Source organism: Sus scrofa, chromosome 12 (genome assembly GCF_000003025.6).
Source record: "Sus scrofa isolate TJ Tabasco breed Duroc chromosome 12, Sscrofa11.1, whole genome shotgun sequence".
In the NCBI taxonomy this organism is placed as follows: Eukaryota; Metazoa; Chordata; class Mammalia; order Artiodactyla; family Suidae; genus Sus; species Sus scrofa.
The window spans coordinates 17,583,891-17,601,498 of record NC_010454.4 but is presented as its reverse complement, the minus strand read 5'-3'; the positions used below and the strand labels follow the sequence as shown (position 1 = coordinate 17,601,498).

The 17,608-nt window shown below is 38.9% G+C and overlaps 1 protein-coding gene across 3 annotated transcripts in view; it reads right to left on the bottom strand.

Moving 5' to 3' along the window:
* Nucleotides 1–17,608, bottom strand: part of NSF (N-ethylmaleimide sensitive factor, vesicle fusing ATPase) — a 165,340-nt gene that overhangs the window by 22,837 nt on the left and 124,895 nt on the right. For all 3 annotated transcript variants that reach the window (XM_005668696.3, NM_001244560.1, XM_013980864.2), the window contains exons 16-17: nucleotides 9,458–9,524; nucleotides 6,688–6,767 (exon numbers count right to left, since the gene is read on the bottom strand). In XM_005668696.3, the coding sequence (XP_005668753.1) occupies nucleotides 6,688–6,767; nucleotides 9,458–9,524 (147 nt within the window). The remainder of the gene's footprint in view (nucleotides 1–6,687; nucleotides 6,768–9,457; nucleotides 9,525–17,608) is intronic.

Below are 17,608 nucleotides of genomic sequence, written 5' to 3'. Positions count from 1 at the left end.
CCTTCTACATTCCAGTAACTATCAGGACAATTGAGGGACTGTTCTGGACCCTTTGTTGGCTCTCAAGTTCCCCTTGTCAGGTCTTCTTACCCAATGGTTGTTATGCCACATAGCATAAGCCCCTAGGAATCTCCAACCATCTGTGTCTTTGTTTTGGGGACAGGAAGGTAGGACAGAAGCTGTGAAATGCTACTCTGTTCCACCTTAATTTAGAAAAAAAAGAGGCACTTTGGTCACAAGCAATGGGTGGCTACAGGAAGAAGGAAGCAGGTGGTCCAGTGCCCGGAGGCTAAGGACAAGTGTAACGGGTAGTGTCCTCGGGGTCTCACAATGGCCAGAAGCCCCGGCCCTCTCTCTACTCCTCACGTTGCTGAACTCTGAAATTCCTGTCTCTACTTCATTCCCCCTTTTACAACGGGAGCTCCAACCCCATACCAGAGTATTTGTCTTTGGATTTAGGAAGCGTCTACATTTCAGGGAATGGGAGATGAAGAATCAGGATGTCCCTATTTCTTTCCCCACGACTGCAAATGAGGGAAGTTGTACCTGGACCTTCCAACTTGGACCTCTGAACGCACTTTCTGTGGAAATTTGCCACATACAGTAGTTACATTCTCTAGTTTTCCTATCTTACAGGCTAATAAGGTTCTGTGGACTTTCTAAAGGCACCTCTTTTCTTAAAAACAACAACTGTGATTTCCCATTTCTAGTTCTGTACAACAGACTTAATAAAATACTAACCCTCTAAGAACTTTGAAACAGTAATAAAAAGGAAGAAATAGAATCTTAGATGTCAATCTCTAGGCTCCAAGCAATGGGAACAATCAAATCACACAGGACAAATGTTCACCATTTTTTTAGGATAGGACTCTATAAACTGATTTTTTTTAAAAATTTATTTTTTTGTCTTTTTAGGGCCGCACCTGTGGCATATGGAGGTTCCCAAGCTAGGGGTCTAATCAGAGCTGTCTACGCCACAGCCATAGCAATGCCAGATCCAAGCCACGTCCGCAATCTACACCACAGCTCACGGCAATGCTAGATCCTTAACCCACTGAGCAAGGCCAGGGATTGAACCCACAACCTCATGGTTCCTAGTGAGATTCGTTTCCGCTGCGCCACGACGGAAACTCCCGGATTTTTTTTTTTTTTTTTAAATAAAATGATTCTTTACAAATGACATTCTCTGTGGACAACAGCATACTCCTACTTTTCAGTAACTATGCTTTTCACTGTAAGGCATTAATACCTTCTATCTGTGCAGTCCACAGGCTTACAGAGAGCTTAGGTTAGCTGGCTGTCAATGGGGTAGTAAGGCAGGAGGAATTATCTCCATTTTACAGATGAAGAAATAGGCACAAAGGTATTAAGGGACTAGTTTAAGGCTATAAAGCCAGAAGATGTCTCAGCTAACAAGGCTCTAACTCAGGTTTTCTGCCTCCAAGTCCAACACACTGAGTAAACGGTATAGAGAGGATACTCATAACTGGATTCCCAGCCTCATGGACTCTACTGCGATGGTGTAATCAAGACTTCTCCAATGCTGACGTCATGTCATGGTAATATTTTTAAGGCAGTGAGAGAATATTTTGTCTCAGCACCATTAGCATTTCTCTATGCTTAAAGTTTAGATATTTAATTCTGAGTTATCTGAAAATGACGTGTATATATGTATATATATCCATGTTATAATTTTTGTATTAATTAATATGCATTATTGATGTGCTCTACCAAAAAACAAGTCACCATGAAAACATGGTTTTATTTAGCAGATACTTTAGCAATATTTTATAAAAGGACCTGTCAAATTTCTTTCACCGTTTTTTTTTTTCATGTATTTGAAACTATCCTACACACACACACATTCAACTTACATAGAACTTTCTGAGATAATCTATGAAGAAAAGTATACTTCTAGAGGATTTTGTAAAATATAGTGGCCATCTAATATCACTGACTTAATAAATGGGAAAACTGGGCTATAAACTGCCAATCATCACACAAATTTCAATAAAGAAGTCTAATGCAAAAATCACAACATCAGTGATTACAATGAATGTGTCTGGCAAAATGACTACACCTCTTTCCTAAAGTGGTTATATATCTTATTGAGTCATATTGTAGTCATTAGCCAGAGTTAATTTTGAACAGATAGACAGAGAGATATTCATGTTTAGGCCTGCATGATTTGGAGTCTCTTCTATTATCTGCTCATTTCGCCAAAACAACCTAAAGCCTGAAGAGTTGCTTAATATCCCCAAGACTTCTTAATAACATATCTCAAGTAAGACTTCGCTGAGATGTCATACAAGGATTATAGAAAAAGCAATCTTGGAGTTGCCGCTGTGGCGCAGTGGAAACAAATCCAACCAGTATCCAGGAGGATGTGGGTTTGATCCCTGGCCTCGCTTAGTGGGTTAAGGATCTGGCGTTGCTGTGAGCTGTGGTGCAGGTTGCAGATGTGGCTCAGATTTCACATTGCTGTGGCTGTGGTGTAGGTGGGCAGCTGTAGCTACGATTTGACCCCAGCCTGGGAACTTCCATATGCCTCGGGTTTGGCCCTAAAAAAAAGAAAAAGCAAAAAATCTTGAAACCCATGGAGAAATAAAAACGTCTAAGTTCCAATAAAGAGCTTACTAACAGTCTTATTGGTTCACATGTTACATACCTTTTTCACTCTAAGTCCTACTTCTTTTTTACCAGGTAATGTTCCTAAGAGCCAGAGCAGCGAGGACATTGTTTTTTTCACCAACTTTATTTTTAGCTAAAACTCTAACAACTGTTAGATCGGAGTTCTATCTTAGTAATATTGCTATGAATCTGGAGCGATATTCTTTTGTAAAAGTTTATAGTTTCCCAAGTGGTATGCTATGAATAAATGATAAGTTTTCCAAGATACCAGTTCTCGTCAGCCCTTGGGAAGGCTGGGTGGCACTGGTGTGGCTGCACCTCTGGCCAGCTGTGAATGGCCTCATTCATTTACCCAAGTACATCATCAGATGTTATTTTCTAAATGCCATGACAGGAAAAAGGCTGGGAAGCACTGAAGTGATAAAGGAGTAGTTCTCCCTAAGTTACAAGATTTTTCTGGTGCATATGGATGGCACGGTCTTCCAAGCCGGTTCCCCAGAGTGTCAGGTAAACCTAGCATGAAAGCAGTCAGGTGAATGGCTTAACTACTCTCACACTTGAGGAAACTGGGAGTTCCTTTTCAGGCACTTTGTCTCCCCCCCAAAAAAAAACCCAAAAAACAAAAAAACAAAAAACAGACGGTGCCAGAAGAGACCTATGAGGAAAATAAGAAAGCAACTGGTGCTGCAGGTTGCAGGAAGATTTACCTGGCCTCCCTGCTTCCCTACTGCCTCCTCCTTGACATGAAGACTAAGGCTTTCATCCTCCTGATCCTGAAAAGCACATTCCCCTCGACTTCCATAAATCTGCACAACTTGAAAAGAGCCCCAGTGTCATCAAGTAAAAGAGATGGCTTCAGGAATCTCACTGGAAGGAGGGGTGCCTTCAAGCCTCTCACTGCTAAGCCGGACATTTCCTAACACTGGACAAATTGTACGTCCAGCTCAGGGAGGGTGAACTGCAGTGGTCTTTTACCCTCCAAGCCAATTGTTAGCTTTTCACAGGAATCAGCAGGGAAGCACATGTGAAACCTCTGTGGTGACGGCAAGCACCCCCATGCCTTGTGTGACTCTGCATGTAGATGAAGCAGGCTGGGAGCTTGCTAAGCTACTGCTGCTGAGTTCTCAGAGCAGCCCTTTTCTCCGGCGTGGCTCCCTGCTGGGACAGCCCTTTTCAATTTTTCTATCCCCCCTCGATCTCTTCTCCTGCAGAACACAGGGAAACTTGATTGAAATAAAGACCTAGGGAACATGTTTTATTTTCTCCTGTTCAATCCATTTTAGAAAAGCTTTTAATTGGTTTTAAAAAGATGCTAAACAAAATGTGATGATGTTTTTCAGTCTTCATGAACTACGGATACCACTTTTTATACTTTCAAAGGGCTAATAAATCAATCATGAAATTAACTCTCAGCTAAATTTAAAGCAAATCCACTGAATACCGGGTTCATTAAAAATCTATGCATTTACTTAGAAAAATTTAAAATTCAAAGAAAATTATCCTAGTGACTGAAATCTGACTTGCATTTTTAGTCCTACACTGAAAATCCAAGACCAAAGCTATCACAAAGGGAAAAAAGGAAGGCCTGTGAACCAGTTTTAATAAGCCAATTTACAATGAGGGAGGGAAACGGAGGAGGGGGAGAAGGAGAAAAGAGAAGATCTTGATACCTAACAACATGGTGTCCCTGAAGGGCTTCGTTTCCTGAAGCATGTACACACATGCACACGCAGCTTTTCTAGGTGAAGGCTGAATTACAACAAATGCGAAACTAAGGATTCTGTGACTGATATGATTACTGCATTGCACGCATGTACAGTTCCTCTGTTTAAAGAAAAATACCTACACCATTGCTGTCTTCTTGACAGCGATAACCTTAGAGCGTTCCACCAGTCTCTGCGTCTCTACCACATTCATATACCTTTAATATTTAATTGAAAACATCTGAAAAAATCTACAAGCTAATGGTTTGGTAAAGTGAATGCTTCTACTTTAGAATGACAAACAGCCATGATATTGGAACAGCCTGAAAATTTTCCCCTTATTTTCCTGAGAGAACACAAACTACTTTTAAAAGCAAGGTGGTAAAGAGAAAGCACATTTTTATTGTGGTAACTATATGCCAATTAGAAATACTTTAAACATTAATTTCTTCCGCCACTCACTCACTTATATAGCAGGTCGTGTAGCAGTCCCGGTCAGAGTACCAAATTCTGATTAATAACAGGCTGGTAGTCTCTGAACAGAGAATCCCTGCCATCTCCAATCAGTAAGGCGGCCAGATGTTTTACTTCTTACATATTCCTCCATCCTTCCTTTCCAATACTTAGAGAAATTTGCTCCACATCCCTTTTTAATGATCCAACTCCCATTTCTAAGATTTTTTCCCCAAGCTGGGCCACGTACCTTGTGTGCTCACTCCTTACATCTAGCTCGATTATCGAATCCTCCTTTCATCATTTAAGTAGCTTCCAAGACTATCTATCCAGCTGTCTTTCTATCTGTTTATTTTTGGCAACACTTTATTAAGACATAATTCACATAACACACAGTTCACTGATTTAAAATGTACAGCTGAATGGTTTTTAGTAGACGGCAACCACCACCACGATCAATTTTAGAACATATCCATCATCCCCAAAGAAACTGGCAGTAGACACTTCTCATTCTCCCTTTCGACCCCTCCAGTCCTAGGCAACCACTGATCTGCTTTCTGTCTCTATAAATTTGCCAGTTCTGGATATTTCGTATAAATGGAATCGTATGTAATATACGATACGTAGTCTTTCGTGACTGGCTCCTTTTACACAGCATGTGTCCAAGGTTCATTCATGTTATGACATGTATCAGCACTTCATTTCTTTTCTCTTTTTTGGCTGTGCTTGCACACGTGTAATTTATTTATTGAGGTTATTTACTTTTATTCCAACAGCTTGAGATATATCTATCTACACATTTATTGAAGGAATCAGAAAAGGAAAATTATAGTCATTTCCCTAATTTCAGCTTTAATATAAGCTAAAACTCCAATGCCTAGGAATGACAGTTCATAGGAAAATAATTATAAAATATCCTTTCACCGTGCTTATGCGCAGTAAATTTTCAAGGTTGTTGTAGGTTATGTTCCTTTTCACTAGTCTAGGAAAAAAAAAAACTCCTAGAAAATCCTGACCTCCTAAAAATTCTTTACCTTCAAACACACATATAATTTTAGCTGTTGAATTAAAAATTAGATTCACCAGCTTAACATTAAATATTTTCCATATAGCTTAGTTTATATCTCTAATTTCAAATATGAGATTCCCATACAGACATTAAGATGTTTTTTAAGTTAGTGCTTCACTCCTTTGTATCTGCCTTTGATTGGCATTTCTTCAAGGGAATAGAACACAGAACCAATCAAGAGAATTTGTGTCTTGTGTCATAGCCAAACATGCTCTGGCAGCCTCTACATAATTAGCATTTTTAACCAACCCTCATAGGTTAGTTTAGATGTGTTATCAAAATCACCAGTCACCAACAACCACATCAGTAAAGATGTAACCACACAAACCAAGATCCTAGATATAAAAACTCACTCTTCAAAAGTGCCAAATGACACAAGAAAAATAACTTAAGCTCATGTGTAAAAATTAAAAACAAAACAAAATTCCCTATAGGACATAAATTTCCCCAAATACAATTCTTAGGAAAACCTAAAAACAATAAATGAAACAAATGGAGACATGTTTAATCCTTTCCACATTAATATCATGTATTAATTTAATATCTCTTATGAGAGATGGAAGTGGGGTAGGGGTGTGTAATATGGTGGTGAAGTTATAAAACAACAAAAGAGAATACTAATTGAAACTGGGATTTTGAGATCCTCAGAAAAGGAACGAAAAACTTCTCTGATTACTTTTAAGAAAATCATTTACCTTAAGACAGAAGGCCAGATCAGATGACCTTTCAAAATCCCTTCAACATGAGAGTTTTACATGCTTATTCAGAGAGCGTACCAATGTATAATTTACTGAGAAAACTCTGTGAAAATGTTCCTTATATTATTTTTACCTGAGGAGGTGCTTTTTTCAGTAACACAAGAAGAGCCTGCAATACCAGATTAGAAAATCGAGGGCCAATAGGGACATAATCTGGAAGAGAAGCATTGTTATTGTTTAGAAATTCAATATATATGTGCACATATTCCAAACATTCAGATTTTTCTGCATCAACAGTCCTAAATAACAGTCATGCAATTAATGCTCAAGAAAAAATATCACCAGGAGTTCCCTGGTGGCCTAGTGGTTAAGGATTCAGTGTTGTCACTGCTGTGGCTCAGGTTCGATCCCTGGCCTGGGAACTTCCGAATGTCATGGGCATGGCCCAAAAAAATAAAAATAAAAATAAACTTTTTTTTTTTTTTTTGAAAGAAACATCCTTGAACTGAATCTCAGCCGCAGCTGAGACCTATGCCACAGAGGAGGCAATGTTGGATCCTTTTAACCCACTGTGCTGGGCTGGGGAGTGAACCTACATTTCTACAGCAACCCAAGCTGCTGCAGTCAGATTCTTAACCCCCTGGGCCACAGTGGGAATTTCAAACACACATTTTAAAAAAGAAAAAGATCTTCAATAACTTAAATGCTTAAAATGATACATAAAAACTCTTACTGGTAAAAATTTTTTTTAATTTAATTTTATTTTTTTGTCTTTTGTCGTTGTTGTTGTTGCTATTTCTTGAGCCGCTCCCGTGGCATATGGAGGTTCCCAGGCCAGGGGTTGAATCGGAGCTGTAGCCACCGGCCTACGCCAGAGCCACAGCAACATGGGATCCGAGTCGCGTCTGCAACCTACACCACAACTCACGGCAACGCCGGATCGTTAACCCGCTGAGCAAGGGCAGGGACCGAACCCGCAACCTCATGGTTCCTAGTCGGATTCGTTAACCACTGCGCCACGACGGGAACTCCTGTTACTGGTAAAAATTTTTAAAGTGCTTCAACTATCCATTTTGAGTTCATGGAGACATCTTTGTCTGATATTTAGAGACAGTTTTTTTTTTTTAAGGAGGGAATACATCTCCAGGTGTACTTACTAAATATTTCCAAGAAATTACTACAAACCGTGGCAATACAGTAAGTGCACAGGTAACAAAATATGATACTAGGCAAGTAATGATAATGTAAGGAAGGTGCTTCAATATAACTGAAATGGTGGTAAAGGCACTAAGACTGGTCCTCAGAAGGTAAAGAACAGTGAACTTCTCAAAGAACTTTCTACTTGTTAAACTTCAACCAATCCTTCAAGATTCAACACAGTTGACACCTGCTTAGCCTTCTCTGCATGTTCCATATGCATCCTTGCTCTGTGCATAGAGCTGCTGTCAAAGCATCTGCCTTCTGAAGTAAAAAACGATCCTTCCCTTTTCTGAATATCTAGAACACATGGCACATTCTACTTTGTATTAATTTTTGTCAATGTATGTGATAATGACGGCATCTTACTACTTATTTTTCTGAGCCGCTAGTAATTCTAGCACAGTGGTAAGGGGTCAGCAAATGCTTACTGAATAAATGAACAAACAAGTAAAGATAATAACTATTCACACAAGTGAAAATATACGCAGAGGGCACACATTCCTGACATAGCAGTGTTGCTATGACCACACATCTCAATTGTGTTTAGATAAAGGAATTTACACAGAGCTATGAGTATGTGCCTAAAAGCTTTTAAAGAAATAATCCCATAAACTGAGCTAAAATGTATCAAAAATAGCAAACCAAAAACTCAGGTCACTAGATAAAACTATCAATTTAAGAAGAACTTACAGATATACCTGCTTTGCTTTATAACAAACAGTGTCTTAGGAAGGAGGAAATAAATAAATAAAGGAGGATGTAAAGCCAATGTCTGAAAATCATGGGAAAAATATAGCAAGAATAGTTAACGTGCAATCATTACTAGCGCATTCCGGACCCCTTAGAAGGGGTTAGCTGATCAAGTGTTGGCAGTATTTTATGATGTTTATTAAGTTAGCAAATGAGGTCTATTTCAATCCAGTTGATTACAACACCTTGAGCCACTGTTACAAAGAATTTACTCCAGATTTATTTTGGGGGGGGCGATGAAATAAAATGTAAGTGTAACGACACTGTTCTGGCATTTACTTGTAGAATCTATCTTACAAGCTGAGTATACGAACTGTCTTCATCCTTGCTGTCTGCAGGAGTACACTTAAACTTAGGAGATGTTTAACAGACGTTTTTAAAAATTACTGAAGAGCACCTTTAACTTTCAGAGTGTTTGCAACAACATTTACCTCATTTTTGTCTTCACAATTACTTTGTGGGATAAGTAAGGAAGAAAATACAGTCTCTATTTTATATGAGCAGAAACTGAGGTACAGAGAGTTTAACTTTTGCTCCAGGTGTTACAGGCAGTCTGTAGATTTTACCCACTCCTAAATCCTTCTTTCTTTTGTTCTATCAAAGTTTATAAGTAGAAGCTCTGTAGAGGTAGTTCAGAGATATTTTATCTATATAGCAAATATATCCTTTAAAGAAAATCATTAACCATTTATTATGGGCAGGGAACTCTGTGGAAGATACAAAATAACGTAAGACAGGGCCCTTGTAGGAAAGAAGTTTATAACCTAGTTATGGTCATAAGATGTATATAAATGTATTTATACATTTATACATGTATTTATAAATACCATTGTTGACTTCAGATATAAGGTTTTTCTACTGCCTTACTGTTTATAAACACCTGTATTTTTCTCTTATGACACATTAGCTGTAATGTGACAAGGACGGAACCAATGGCAAAAGTTATGACTCACCAAGCAGCCTCTCAATGTCATCCACAACTACACAACTGAGCTGGGATTTGTATGCATCATCGAAGATCTAGAAGAAAGCAAAATCATTTATTATCTTACTGCCCGCCATAATTACAATTTCCAAGAAGAAAAATTTAGTTAATGCTGACCAACCAACGCTCAAATAAAAGATAGTAAAACACTAATTATTTCAGACTACACAAAATTAGAATTTGATATTAGGATTTCAGAATGTAAAGAGTGCTTTCACAATTTAAAAATGAGTCAAATGAGGCTCAAAGCGGTTAAATGACGTGCCCAAGATGTCACAGTTGGATCATGGCTGAGCAAGGAGCAGGGGAATGCTGTTTGCAGCTCCAAGAGCTGGAAGTGTCACTTTGGCGCATGCTGAGGAATAGCAGGAATTAATCAACTGACAAATCCATCAAGTTTATCATAATGGTCTCTCCCGTCTACGTCAGGAGCATGTCTTCAGTGCTGTGACTCAAGAGCTAGAGAGAGCCACAAGTGTCGTGTGGAATGAAACTGAATATCTGAAACGGAATATCGTCTGATTATAAGAATTGTGGCCTTGTCAAACAGGAATAACACTGAAAACACAGAATTCTGTCAACTCAGATCAAACCATAACAGCCAAAGTGTTTACAAAAGAATTAAAGTAAGGTATAAAGGATTAGATAGATGTATCTTTAGAACTAGACAAAAGATAATAGCACCTTATCTTAAGATAGCAAAGAAATGCAAATTCCTTTGTGTTGAAAGGCTAGGTTTTAAATTGTATAATTCCAAAATACTGAATTTTGATTTTGTTGACCTCCCAATTAGATACACAATTAGATATTTTCTATGTTCAAAAAGTCATTCTCAAAGGTGAACAATAAAAAAAAAGCAAAACAAAACAGCAACTCATGCTGACAATCTAGATGGTAAGTTCTTCCCCCAAACACTGTCTATTAAGGTAGGAATCGTCTTCCTTGGTATTCGGTTTTCAGGGTCTGCTGTCTTACTGGTGCTTAATAAATATTTGCTGTATGCATGAACGAATGCCTCTAATTGCTTTCCTTTGCACCTCCCAATTGTGTCAAAAATCTCACCTACCCTTTCATCTGTGGCTGTCTCCTCACTGGATTGTGAGGTAGATAAAAACTTTATTCATGTTCTCCCCAGTACCCAGCATAGATGAGTATTTAGTAATAATATTTGCTCAATGGATTCAATGGTTGAAACAACACAAGTTCTAATTCCATTTGGCCATAAGTCACTTGTCTCTCTTCTTCAGTATAGCATTTTATATATTGATTATATATTATGGATGCACTGTATTCTTCCCTATATTATACTAGATTGTAAGCCCTTTGAAGGCAAGTACTACTGAATTCATTTCTGTATGCTCATATCACTTAATATGATGCCTTATCAGAAAGTAATCAGCAAATACATACTGAAGGAATAAATTTAAATTTACACATTAAATTCAAGTAGAAATATCAAGTAAGCAGCAGACGATGCAGTCAGGACACGGAGATCATCCTCAGGGGATGACTGCTGAAAATGAGACGGATGAGATTTTCAAGGAAAAATGGTATAAACGGAAGAATAAAGGGCTGAGGACTGAATCTTGGAGTGTTGTCCTATTCATTCATTCAGCAAGTATTTTCAATTCCTGTTATGTGTCAAGCACAAATGAAGGCAATGGAGACAGTAATGAATTAATAAGCCACAGCAACTATAATAAAGCCTGACACTTTTATGTTTGAGGAAACACAAGATGATGTGGTGTTGACAGCGAGGCAGCTGTGGTAGTCACTGGAGATCCCATGCACATCCTGGTTCTCTCTCCGGCACACAGTAGGACTATAGCTCCTTACCCTCTCTTAAGTTAGCGATGATTATGGGGTTTTTCTTTGGTTAGTGAAATATGAGTGGGAATATATCACTTTCTGAAAGGAGTGCTGGATTCACCATACGTCCTCTACCCTCCCTTGGCTGTCATGGAATCACATGTGAGATGTAGCCTCTATTCCCTATTAGCTTGAGTCTCAGGGGAAACTGCAGCAGAGTCTCCCCTCTGAATCATGGCGGACATGTAATGAGAGCAAGAAATAAACTTTGCTGTACTGAGCCCCTGAGACTTTTGGAGCTGTTCATTATTGCAGCATAACTTAGCCTATCATGCCCGATATAAGAGCGTATGAAGTCAACGATGGTCACCTAAATTTAGGAAGTGACATTTAAGCTGAGACCTGACGGATGAACAATTCAGTAGAAAACAGCTGGGAGCAACTCAGTAGAAAACTGCTTTTTCTAAGCAGACTGGTTATTAGGAGGCACAAAGATGAGAAAATTCAGGAGCGCTGCAGGAACTAACACACAGTAAGAATAAAATGAAGAGGTGTCAGTGCCGGTGCTATGTGTACAGGGGGTGGTAGGTGAGAGATGAAATGGAAGAGACAATGGAAAAGTTGAGAAGCAGTTCCACTGTGGGTTCTTTGCTATTTTTTGAGGACTGGACCAATACAGTAGCCAGTGTATTATCTTACAAATGGAGGTGATTTCAAGGAGTCACTGAAAACAATGCTTTGCTCCTTAAAACATTTGTTAAGAATTCTACCAAAGGCTCTGGTGTGAGCATAGGATTCTGTCAGGCTGTAATGTTGTGGATTAGAGCCACATGGGCCCAGGACATCATGGACTGGCTACTTGGAATAGTTCTACATTTTTCCCAAATCAGTCTTTCTTCCTTTCTCAAAGCTTGTAGAGCTTACTGGGCATTGCTGAGGTCTAAACTGATGATAAATTTGTTTGTAATCTCACCAACTTATCTCGGATACTGTGATTCACAAGGCATTACAAATCACTTCACAGCTGGCCGCATGGCCTACCTATAACATTTTAGAAGAAAAATACCTACAGCAGCCATTTAAAGCAGTTTTTTTTTTTTTTTTTTTTTTTTTTAAATAGACAGCTCTTAATGTACTCATTACTACCACAGGGAGAGGAGCACTCACAGCTAACTCTCTTAACAACATACTAACCATGACAAAGGCTATGCTATTCCAGTTGTAACTTGACCAGTTTCAGTTGACTCTGCTATAATTTAAATACACACACACCTTTCACTCCTTACACACACATTCTTTTCCATATGTAGTCACTAGTGTAATATAAGGTCATCACTCTTCCCCCGAATCCATGATTTCTGCCTAGTCTCCTCAGCCTCTTTCATTCTAAATAAGGAGATATTCAGATTCGACTGGCAAGTGTATGCGATTAGCTGTCAGACTAAAATCTAAGTGAGATATTTACATACTGAGCTAGGAAGTTCTACCATAACTTTAGGTAGATAAACCCAAAAAGGAGGAGAGGTACTAGAAGGAAAGAAGCAGAAAAAGTAAAACTATACAAACTGCCCCAGCTAGAATACAACTCAAGTGTCAAACTTGCCATTAGCAACAGCACACAGCAAATATGCAGTGCCTGCTCCAGACCAAATGCCAAAGCAACATTTAGCTAGGTGGGCCGAAGCTGGGGCTCATGGTGGTATCTCACAGACTCTTTAAAAAATTAACTTAGGAGTTTCTTTTGTGCTGCAGCGAAAACAAATCCTACTAGGAACCATGAGATTGCAGGTTCGATCCCTGGCCTTGTTCAGTGGGTTAAGGATCCAGCATTGCCGTGAGCTGTGGTGTAGGTCACAGATGTGGCTCAGATCTGGTGTTGCTGTGGCTGTGGCACAGGGCAGTAGCTGTAGTTCCGACTTGACCCCTGGCCTGGAAACCCCCATATGCTGTGGGTGTGGCCCTAAAAAGTAAAAAAAAAAAAAAAAAAATTAACTTAAATTCTGATCCTTTCATTTAGTGAGACTGAAGTATAATTGATGCTCAAGTCTTTTCTTGCTGGAGAGGTTATCAGTAGGGGAGCAGAGAAGTTATCACACGAACTAGGATCCCTGAAAGGGGGGAGCTGTTAATAATCACGTTGGGACAACAGGTAAAAACCATGACTGCACAGGGCAAACTGAAGTGTATGGTCATCCAGGTTCTATCAGGGTATTTCCTGTACAGCAGGTAAAATTATCAGAATACACACACATATTCTTAGAGTCAGGTGAGAAGGCTAAAGGAAAAGACTGGGAAAAATGGAAGAAAGAGTGTGGAAAAGAGCGACATCAAATTAAAAAAAAAAGAAAAAAAAAGAGTGACATCAAATAAATAAATAAATCAAAGAGTGACATCAGGGGAAAAAATGAGAAGCCTATCCTAGAAGATGAAGAGTATCTCTAGAAGATAGACTTGCCATTTCTAGCTGTGGACATTATGAGAACTGGTGCCTCCCCTCTTATGTGCAAAGGCAGGTAGTGGGTCATCAGAGACCCATCAGGCTCAAGCGGAGCCTGGGCTTGAGGCAGGGGGCATGCCAGATGCACGGTGAAAGGAGGTGTGGCGTTCCAGCCTCGGGAAGCTTAGGGGCAGGCTGACTGTGGTCCTCAAGGACTCCGCAAGCTCTCAAGGCACACAGCCCGCTTCTGGGCTGGAGACCACCCGTGTGGAGAGGTGGGGTGGCAGCTGCAGACTCTGGAGCCTACATGAATACACGTGGGTACAGGCCAGCATTAGCTCCACGTTAACCCCAGCCTTTCAGAATCACAAACCACAGCAACGTGTGTTCTAAGTAGATCCTGTCCTCCATTTTCTAGCACCTCTTTAGGGCTCTGAGATAAGTGAAGCCGAATTCTCTGGTTCTTTTGGGGCTGAAAGAGTTCATCTCCGTTCTGAAGGGGCTGGCATGAAGTACCTAGTTAGTAGGAATCTGATGACAAGAGGAATGCGATGACTTAGAAAATCTCTAATGTAGTTAATCTGTCAGCAATTAGTTGAAAACATACTCTAATCATATTTGGTAGCATATAAAAACGTAAACGAGCAAATTCAAATTGGTGCTATCAGTAATAATCTTGAGTTTCTAAAAATAGCTTGGGAGTAGACCAAGCCAACATTAGCTGTCTTCTAGTGAAACTGCCTCGGGAAGTGGACCTCAACTTTTGGCAAAATCCTAAAGCTTCCTGGAATGACCTTAATATCCCTTATTTGTTCTCCCTACTTTTCAGGAAAAATTCTTACATTTTCATGTAACATGAGCCACAGAATGGGGTATTTTTAATAATATAAAAAATCTCAAAAGTCTAAAAGTTCTACTAAAGATCTGCACCATTCTCCTTTGTGTGCCAAACAGATACAAATGTCAAAAGATAAAGTGTATTAAATAAAAACAACAAGTGCTCACCCCCCCCACCCCTGCCCCAGCAGTACAGGGGCTTGTGGTCACTTCCGGGGTGTCCCCTTTTCTCAGTTAATAAATGCACCATCTTCAACAAATCAACTACATGATATATTAGGATGTTAACCAAAAACATCCAAATTCTGTTGCTTAGTAACTGCTGTCAAAAGATCCAATTTCCAGCTCTGCTCTTTGTATGGACTAAACCATGAAAAGAGGAGGATTAGGCACCATGATTCTGTTCTGTGCAGACTACAATTTGCAGTGGGATTTACAGGAGGATATTCAAAGAAGATTATTTCTTTCTTGCAAAGCTAGTGGAAAGGAAAATTTCTTCCATTAATTTTTAGTCTTTAAAAACTATATTATATTATTAATGGGTATATTTTTATAAATCATTGATATTTTTACTTAATTTTGTTCAAACAAGGTCGTTGCATCAGATTGTTCTATTTCATCTCTGTACTGACTGTATACTCAGAAAGCACCAAGACAAGGTAATTAGTTAAAATCGAATTCTACTGCTTTGTTCTTTTGTTCATTTAATTCCATTAATAGAAATAGTGAAATAGGTTTTTTTTTTAAACCTATCGATGCAAAAACAGATAAAGGAATTAAAGTTTTCAAATAGGATAAAGTCAGGGTTACAAAAAATAAAATGGGGGAGAAGAGGAAGCTCTGTGGATATTCAAATATCTTAATGGAACACATGGTATGCCTCCCAGAATGTAAGAATAATACCTCATACAGACTTTGGTGGTGTTGAGGAGTTTATCTATGGAGAAAGGATTTATTGAACAAATTAAGAGAAGTACAAAGTGAATTTTAAATTAATTGAGAATAAACTACTTTCATATATATTAGCATTATCTGTATGTGAATAAGAGGCAACAGCTTAATTATAATTAAATCTCAGATACTTATTAAAGCAAGCCTTATGTCTCTCTCTACTGACAAAAACTCTTCTCTCTTGGTTTAAGTAATAAAATGGTATATAAAGATATTTTATGAAATTAACTATTCAGACCACCTTTCTTTTACCAAAATTTAATGTTATAATATTTCTGAGTTCCACAAACTACTGCCATTTCAAAGTATTTTGAAAAATCTTTAAACCTGAGCATTTAGTTATTAAAATGTACCTGAAGAAGGACTTCCTGTTGTGGCTCAGTGGTTAACAAACCCGACTGGTATCCATGAGGACGCAGGTTTGATCCCTGGCCTGGCTCAGTGGATTAAGGATCTGGTGTTGCTGTGACCTGTGGTGTAGGTGGCAGACATGGCTCGGATCCAGTGTGGCTGTGGCTGTGGTGTAGGCCGGTGGCTACAGCTCCGATTGGACCCCTAGCCTGGGAACCTCCATATGCGCGAGTGCGGCCTTAAAAAAAAAAAAAAAATGCAGCTGAAGAAATAATTAAATGCCCATCTTTTACCTACCAAGTTTGCAAAAAATATCTTAACAACATCAAGTGTGGGTGAGAGTCCAAGGAAGCAGTCCTATATAATGGGACTGCAAGTGTAAACTGGCACAACTTTTCATATTTATAATTTTTTTTTCTTTTTCAGCTGCACACATGGTATATGGAAGTTCTTGGGCCAGGGATCAAACAAGATGGATCATTAGCCCACTGTGCCACAGTGAGGACGCCTCTAAAAGATTTTTAAACCATTAATATTTGTACCTTAGCAATCTCAGTTCTGGGAATTTATCCTAAGGGAATAACTAGAAATGTATGTACAATAATAATGATTGGTAAAAATAACCACTATACATTACTGAGCACATATTATATCCCATCTCATTTAATTGGTATTAATATATATATATTTTTTGTCTTTTTGCCATTTCTTGGGCTGCTCTCGTGGCATATGGAGGTTCCCAAGCTAGGGGTCTAATCAGAGCTGTAGCCACCGCACACCACAGCCACAGCAATGCGGGATCTGCAACCTACACCACAGCTCACGGCAACACCAGATCCTTAACCCACTGAGCCAGGCCAGGGATCGAACCTACAACCTCATGGTTCCTAGTTGGATTCGTTAACCATTGCACCACGACGGGAACTCCGGTATTAACATTCTTTTCATTTTATAGATGAGAAAACAGAGGCTTACAAGTTAAGGGATTCAAATTCAGATCTTTTTGAAAGCCAAGTCCAAATTCTCAGTAATTCGTGATGCTACTTTAAGAAAAACATAGTAAGAAAATGGCGGCAGTAATTGGCAGTTCTGCTGAATATTGTTTATAATTGTGGGAAAAAAAAAAACTGGAAACAACCTAAATGTTCAATAAAAAGAGAATGTTGAAATGGATATTATACAGCTATTAATTTAACATAATACTGAGATACATTTTAATGACAATGAAAATTTTTCATAATATATTAAGTGAAAAAAGCAGGTTTAAAGGGGTATGTCCATTGTGATCCTCAATACATAACGTGTGTATGTGTGTCTGAGTTGAGAAGAACACTGAAGGACAAATACGGACTTTCTTCTGTGTTCTTTTCTGCATTTTCTAAGTAATTTTTGAAATTAGGAAAAGCTACATTTTGAGGGTGGGAGGGAAACACTCAAAGAAATGTCTTTTCCAAAATAATAAAAAAATTATAAATTACTTGTTCATTGGGAAAAAAAAAAATCTTCCCACCCTCACACTAAACAACAACAAACAAACAAACAAACAAACAAAACCAGGAAGTGGGAAGTTCCTGTTGTGGCTCAGTGGTAGCAAGGAGTATCCATGAGGATTCGGGTCCAATCTCTGGCCTTGTTCATGAGGATTCGGGTCCAATCTCTGGCCTTGTTCAGGAGGTTAAGGATCCTGTGTTGCCATGAGCTGTGGTGTAGGTCATAGATGCAGCTCGGATCCTG